The 7,477-nt window shown below is 38.7% G+C and overlaps 1 protein-coding gene across 1 annotated transcript; it reads left to right on the top strand.

The window, feature by feature from the left end:
- Positions 1-3,432: 3,432 nt before the first annotated feature.
- LOC121253993 (protein PLANT CADMIUM RESISTANCE 2-like) lies at positions 3,433-4,899 on the top strand. The gene is made up of 4 exons (XM_041153945.1): positions 3,433-3,794; positions 4,068-4,139; positions 4,233-4,445; positions 4,672-4,899. Exons 1-4 carry the CDS (start codon positions 3,572-3,574, stop codon positions 4,755-4,757), a joined length of 594 nt encoding a protein of 197 aa, XP_041009879.1. The 5' UTR covers positions 3,433-3,571; the 3' UTR covers positions 4,758-4,899.
- Positions 4,900-7,477: the final 2,578 nt, after the last annotated feature.

Here is a 7,477-nt window from a genome sequence, read left to right as displayed (position 1 = left end):
TTTAGCCTCTTCTTTCTACTTCTGCTCATTTGTCGCTCAGTCTAAGGCCAACTACGCAAGCGAACGAAGTGCCCAGTTCTCTCTCATCACCTGCTTGCAGCCATCCACGATGAAGACCGCAAGACGCTCCAACCCTTGCCACAGAAGTCCAAATCAAGATCAAGAAAGGAAATAAACAAAGAGTCTAGTGAGTTTGTAAATAAAGATCTTACCCCCGCAAATAGCCTCTTGAGTCTACCATCCATCTTGCAAATATAGTCAGTGCGGCCCACCGAAGCCATTGGCCGAAAGTTTGCCGGAACCTCATCGAAGAACTCCTCGCCATCCACCTTGTCAGGAACCATAGAAGTTGTCACCTCCTCGGCCAAAATAATATCCCCTGCCACTTCGGCATCATTGGAGGAACATGACAGGCCTTATTGGGAAGTCTATGTCGAAACGCAAATTGGCTGGGGGAACCAGATATCGACGAAGGTTGTCCTCAACCAATAGAGCCTCCAAAGAAACGTTGTCGAATGTGCTTCCACCAAAGCTTGAATGACCTTGAGCCTGAGTGCCTCTTCCGAGGTCAGGCTAGGGCGACGACCCTTGTCCCCGTCCAAGGTACCCCATAGGGCAAAGACGAGAAACGTGAGCTTAATGGTCTACCCAATAGGAAACTCCCATCCATCACTCAACAAAAAGAAGAATCGCCAACTATACCCCTTCACAATGGTATGTCGCGCCTCCAACCGAACCAACTCCAGGGCTAGCTAGAAGCCATAGATATGCCAACCTTTACTCAAAATGTTGTGGGTGAGGAAGAATTCGCGCACTATGAGGTCCCGGTAGTTGGCCTCCTCCAATTCGCGACGCCAAATGATGCAGCATGAAACAAGAATCCTCCATGCATTGGGAGGAAGCTGAGGGGGCGCTAGCTCAAAGAAGGTTAATATTTCTCGCACTAGTCGACAAGAGGGCAGCCTAAGGCCACAGGGGAACATAGAGGGGTACACCACGACCTTGGTGCCGAAGCCCTCGAAATCTACCGCCACTTCGGTAGGAGAGGGCACCATGAACTCCACCTTCGAAGGAACCCTATAGGTCTCCTTCAACAACTCCAGTTCGACAGGGGACACCACCAATTGCCACAAAATGCTAGCGAACTCTTCCAAAACGATTCTACCCTAGATACCAGCAGCTCGTGCATCATCGGAGGGCCCAACCGTTCCAAAAGGATGCGAAGATTTCTTCGAGTCCATTGGTAAGCAAAAGAAAAACAAAAGAATTTAAGAGTGAAACTATAAGAAAAATATGTGAATGAAGGAGTCTAAAAATGGGAAAGGAACCCAAAGTTCAAAGTAGAAGAGAAAATAAGTAAAGTCGAGTACCACAAGGGAGGAAGGGGCTTTATATAGACAAGAACAACGGTTGACCTCTCGATACAATATAACTCCACGTGTCCCCCAAAGCACCAGAGACCCTCGATCTTCGTGATTTCAACAGAGCGTATCCGCTGATACCATGCTAGAAATAAATAGCCGCCTGACACGAGGTCATGATGAGGGGACCGAAGGGACGCCATTCAATGCAGAACAAAATTGTCACATTGCAATCATAAAAGCTAGAGACCAACCATTGCACGACTTAGAATAAAAGAGACCGAGTTATCTTGTAGTACAAGGACTAAGAGAATAAAGGAAGAATTCTCCTCAGACTAAGAAGAATTGGCAGGATAACTGTAAGGAAATTTTTCTCACTTCATAAAGCCCACTGGACTTCGGCTCAATACATGGCCACAAGGACCCAAGACCACCCATAAAGCAAGGTGCTTGCTAGGGAAAGGGATCAAGTGACTGACGGGATAAATCCGTCTGACATCGGTCGGCCACGTTCTGAACCTGGGAACTTATACGAAACATAGCGGGAAATACAAAAAACTCTCGATCTGCTGACATGGGAACATCGACGGCTCACAAAGAATAAAGGCAAGGCCAGGAAACTACACCGCATTAATGGCACCACTACCCAAGCTACACATCACATTAATGGTGCCGTCGTAGATCCATGCCGCATTAAATGATTCTAACAGAAGGAACAATTTGAAGGGCATGGACTACGTAAGGATAGACATAATCTATTTCCCCTCTCCAGACTTATGGTATAAATAGTAAGTCCAAGTACGAGAAACTCTTTCTAATCCCTAAACTCTCACACTTATTTATAAACTTTCAAGAGAATTTACTAATTTTAATATCGGAGACTACCCAGCCTCAAAGCTACCCTCTCCTAGTTGCCTCATTCTCTATCTTTTGCAAGCCCAAGTTCTGAAAACCTGAGTTGCCGAAACCTAGCCCAAAGGCATGCGAAACACGACGTTAACATATAATATAATATATTATAAGAGTTATAGTATAGTTATAGCAGATTTTTTTTTTTTTTTTTTTTTTTTTTTTTTTTTTACAGATTGTCATTTTTCTGTTTTTATAGCAGTTTTATTTATAGCAGATTTTTTTTAAGAAATTTTCTCTTTCTATTTTTATAACAGTTTTTTTTATACAACAGATTTTTTTATACAGCAACTTTTTTTATAACAAATTTTTTTTATGACAAATTAGCACTTGATTAAAACTAGAAAACCGAACATAACAAGATCAGAACCGATAAAATTGAAAATACCAGTTTATGAGGATAACTAGTACGTGTCAGTTATTAAAAATGTAAAATCAATGTATACCTATTCAATCCTAAAATTTATTCAAAATCAAAACAAATCGGACTAGTTACACCTTTAACGATTGACCCATGAAGGAATGGATTTTAAAATCAAAGTCATCCCACAATTTCTCGCATCTCCACCCTGTTTTCTATTGACAACCCACGCAACCCACGCCAACAGGAGATTCGGAGCTGGCCCTAAGAATTTTATATTGCATGACTTCTCTAACAAAATATTGCCCTCCCCAAACTGTATTTCATAATCCTACGTACCCCACTTTCACTTTCCTCGTTCCGCCGTGCTCCTGCAACTCTTGTAATTTCCTGATGTTGAATATAATCTTATTATATTTGTTGATGAAATGGAAATTGAGTTGGAGAAAAAGTTGTAATGTAAATTTTTATCTGTTTTCATTGAAAAAAAGTTGGACTTACTATTAAAATAAATTTTTTTATAAGAATCTTAAATTTGTCAATTTTTTAAAAGGAGGATTTTCCAACTCTAAAACGGTATAATTCAACTATTTTACATAATTACTGTTCATTTTAAATAAAGTTATAAACAAGTTTATCATTTCTCTTATGATTTTTCATTTATAAATGTGTTTTTCTTTCCTCGAGTGAATCCAGATTTGACACGTCTAATTAAGTGTCCTATACGGCCGATTGACTCAATCAGGCAGCTGCTTGACCAATGACTTTGGGACTTGAACTGAAAGCACGAACCATTCCTTACTCAAAAAAAGATAATATGGTCCTTTTATATGCCCACCACGAAGGAGTCTTTCTTATCCAAATTTCTTCGTCCTATGTCCTGTAATTAAATCTGCTTCATTTCCGCCCTGATCACATTTGTTAGTATTTTTCACTTATCATGTATTCATCATCAAACCCAGAAGGTTATGATCCGGAGTACTCCGACGAGCAGCATATATTCGCGGAGGACACCACGACTAGTACTGGTATTCCAGTCAGCTCCGACAGCCAACAATATGATGACTCGTCCAGTTTCAAGCCTGCTGTGTTTCGTGTTCAGTCTAGAGTTCGGGTCCCTTGGTCCTCCGGCCTCTGTGACTGTTTCACAGACAAAAAAACTTGTAAGAACTTTTTCTTTTGTCAGCTTTCTGCTTTCGGATCGTGTTATAGTTAATTTTAAAACTTGCAAGACTCGCCGCCGGCTACTAGCCAGGAACCAGGAACTAGGTAGAGCCCCAGCCGGATCGATTACAAGCCTGCGTTAGTTAGCTCGGCTTGCAAGAACATGTCGAGATGCCTCGCTGTGTTATTCGAGGGTTGGTTTTGAGGGCTTTTTTTCATTTTTCTTATACGAGTCCTACTTTTCTTCAAGGATAATAATTCATTTTTCACAGGTTGCGTGACCTTCTGGTGCCCCTGCATTACTTTTGGACAAATTGCAGAGATTGTGGATAAAGGATCAACATGTAAGTATGGTCGTTTAAAAGAAGACTGAATTTCTGTGATGATCACTCCGATTGATTGCTAAGATGGTGCCGTGGCCATTAATTATGTTACAGCTTGTGGAGCGAATGGAGCTTTGTACGCACTAATCTGCTGCGTGATTTGCTGTCCAAGCCTGTACTCATGCTTTTACAGGTCGAAGATGAGGCAACAGTACTTTCTGCGGGAGACCCCCTGCGGAGATTGCTTGGTTCATTGCTTCTGTGAGCAGTGTGCTTTGTGCCAAGAGCATCGTGAGCTCAAAACCCGTGGTTTCGACATGACCATCGGTATAAAAAAAAAACGCAGCACCCTTGACTCTCTCTCTCTCTCTCTCTCTCTCTCTCTCTATATATATATATATATATATATCTTCTTCTTCTTCTTCCATAATACTAATTTCGATCTGTTAAAAGTTTTAGAAAGAGTAACTTTTAGAAAACGGATTTTTTGAGGACCCAAAATGGCCTAATTCAATAGTCTTGGTACTTTTCTGATCTGAAATTGCATGGGTAGGTTGGCATGGAAACGTGGAGCAACGTAATCGCGGGGTCACCGAGGCAATGAAGGCTCCGATGGCGGAAGCAGGCATGAACCGATAGCGTGCATCGAAGATGATCTATGATTGGATTTTAATTTCCTCTATATGATAATTCAAAACTACAACTTAAGGCGTGAGTCATGTACGTGTACTTACTCAACGGAGTTGGGTTATTTGTTTCGATCATCTTGGAGAATAATCATTAGTATTGATACGTAGACTTATAATTTGGAAAAATATACTAATATGCCAGTTTGCTATCTCACGTTGTTCATATATTTAATTTTTTTTATTTAATGATTAAGAAAGTAGCTTATTGATATTTTTTTATTTTTTAAAAATATATGAAATAAAAAGAAAAAATATATAAAAGTAGCTGTCATTATTGAGCGAGAGTCTAGCACGACTCTTATAATTTTATTTATAATTTTAAGTGTACAATGCTAATTAATTTTATCAATTTTTTTTAAATTTTATAATTTTTAATGTCAATAATTGAAAGTGTATTGACTTGTAAATACAAATACGATTTTTGTTGAGGTATCATTGGATAAAACTCTCTGGAATTTTCTCGGGACATGCAATATTTTTTCTGGGATCGATGTTAGAATATCGATGCAAATACATCCAATCTGCTTGCGCTGAAAAGTCAAGCCTTACGAATAGGACTCGCTTGACTCTTCTGTTTTGTTTTTTGGTTAAAATGGCCATTTTGAGGATATGCTTTTGTCAGCTGCTTTGTTCGTTGACAGCAAAAGTTGAATAGAGAATATTTATAAGCACGCCTACTATTTTGCAGAGTAATAAAGTCGTGGACCAGATTTTGCTTTTTTTTTCAAAGTCGTCGTGGACCACACTGGCACATGTCTCAAATGGACTAATTCATTTCGAGATTACAAAATATTAATTCCAATAAAGTTTCTTATGATATTTGAGTAGTTTGCAATGTTAAAGTTTGTTTATATCTGAAGATGAGTTAAAATAAATTAAGATAAGTTATAAATAATAATAAAATTTATAAATTAAAATTGATGAATAATAATAAATAATAGTGAGATGAGTTGAGATGGATTACGAATACAAATCGAATATTTAAAAAACAAAAAGACAAAAAGATAAACTTGCGACTTATATAAAGAAATTATTGTTAACCGGTAATCAGCCTACTTTTTTTTTCGCACATTTTCATATATACTAAAATTATATCTAACATTAAAAAGAAAAAGCAAGAAAAGAGTTTTTCCCTTTCTACTCAAGAAAAGCTTGCCTTGACTAGTGAAAATATTTCATCTCGTCTCATCATTACAATTTTTTCAAATTTTTATATAAAATATAATAAATAATTTAATTTTTTAAAATTTTAAAATAATAATAATATTAAAAAATAAAATTTTATTTAACTTTTAATTTTTATCTAAAATTATTTCATCTCATCTTACTATCCAAATCTCATGAGTGGATTAAAGTTCTCGCTGTTTTTCTAAGATCTAATTAAGGGTAAATGCAACCACTTAATTATTATTGGCCTTCATCCAATTTACTCCAAAGTACGTTGTAGGTACCACGTGGACTGATCAAAATGATACTTATATAACTATCCTTGTTGCGGAATAGCATTGAAGCAAAGATTATAACTATTTTCCTTAATTGGATACTGCTATGGAAATTTGGGAGTAGAGGATCATTTAAATCCGGTAAACAGGCCCAATGATACTAAGTAAAAGACCCGTATAATAGGCCACATGGGCCAAGCAACATGCAAGAACATTGTATACTCAGTGCCACAATCAGATCACTATGGTAACTAACTCTAATAAAAGATGTCTACCCATGAAGAAACGGTGAGATATTCAGAATACAAGTCCACCATATGTCAACCATTTCCTTTTGCTATCATATCCTGAGAATCTGGCGATCAAAGATCCCGAGATTTGGGAGAAAATTAAATATCCTATCAAGCAGTAGTTCACCCCTATATAAGGGACCTATACTGTCATTGAACGAGACTAATAGGTAGTGAAAAACGTCATCAACAATTGGCGTCGTCTGCAGGATCGAGATATAAACTTCTTAAGCACCTATCAACAAGGTTTATGCTTGCCTACAATAACACGCTCCCAAACTACCCACGACCAGGATACCACCTCCACAAATATGGAGGCACGGTTTATATAGATGGAATAATAATTAAAGAAGATGAGTGAGGCGATGGACCCTACCAAAGCCTAAAATAGAAAAATTTAGCCTACACTGAGGGAGTCGTACCTAACCATAACGAACAACCGGAGGGAGAAACGCACAGTGCATGAGGAACAAACGCCAAGGAAGAGGAGAAGAAGAAGCTACATGATGAATTGCGTAGCCTCGTCAACAAATATGAAGAGATGGCTAGAAGGATGGGAGGATCATCCTCAATCGACCAACTGCTTAATCGCACAGACTTACTTACCTTATAGTCCGGAGGTAATGTCTGCTCTGCTTCCACTAAAATTTAAAGTTCTACAGATAGAGTTGTACAATGGGTCACGGGACTCGGTCGACCACTTGGAAAACTTCAGGGCACATATGACCCTCCAAGGGTTCCCTGGAGAGGTGACATGCAGGGCCTTCCCATTGACATTGAAGGGCATCACAAGAAGTTGGTTCGAGGTGCTACGACCAGGGTCAATCAATAGTTTCAAGGAATTAGCAAAGCAATTCCTAACACAACTCATGACTAGCAGAAGACAGAGACAGCCCGCAACGTACCTTTTAACCATCAAATAGCAAGAAGGAGAAAGT

Source organism: Juglans microcarpa x Juglans regia, chromosome 3D (genome assembly GCF_004785595.1).
Source record: "Juglans microcarpa x Juglans regia isolate MS1-56 chromosome 3D, Jm3101_v1.0, whole genome shotgun sequence".
Classification (NCBI taxonomy): Eukaryota; Viridiplantae; Streptophyta; class Magnoliopsida; order Fagales; family Juglandaceae; genus Juglans; species Juglans microcarpa x Juglans regia.
Note: the sequence above shows the minus strand (reverse complement) of the source record. Positions and strands in the feature narration are given on the sequence as shown.

Coding starts and splice junctions, on each gene's coding strand:
- LOC121253993 (XM_041153945.1), top strand. CDS start 3,572: ATGTATTCATCATCAAACCCAGAAGGTTATGATCCGGAGTACTCCGAC. Junction 4,140..4,232: donor TGTGGATAAAGGATCAACAT/GTAAGTATGGTC, acceptor ATTATGTTACAG/CTTGTGGAGCGAATGGAGCT. Junction 4,446..4,671: donor TGGTTTCGACATGACCATCG/GTATAAAAAAAA, acceptor TTGCATGGGTAG/GTTGGCATGGAAACGTGGAG.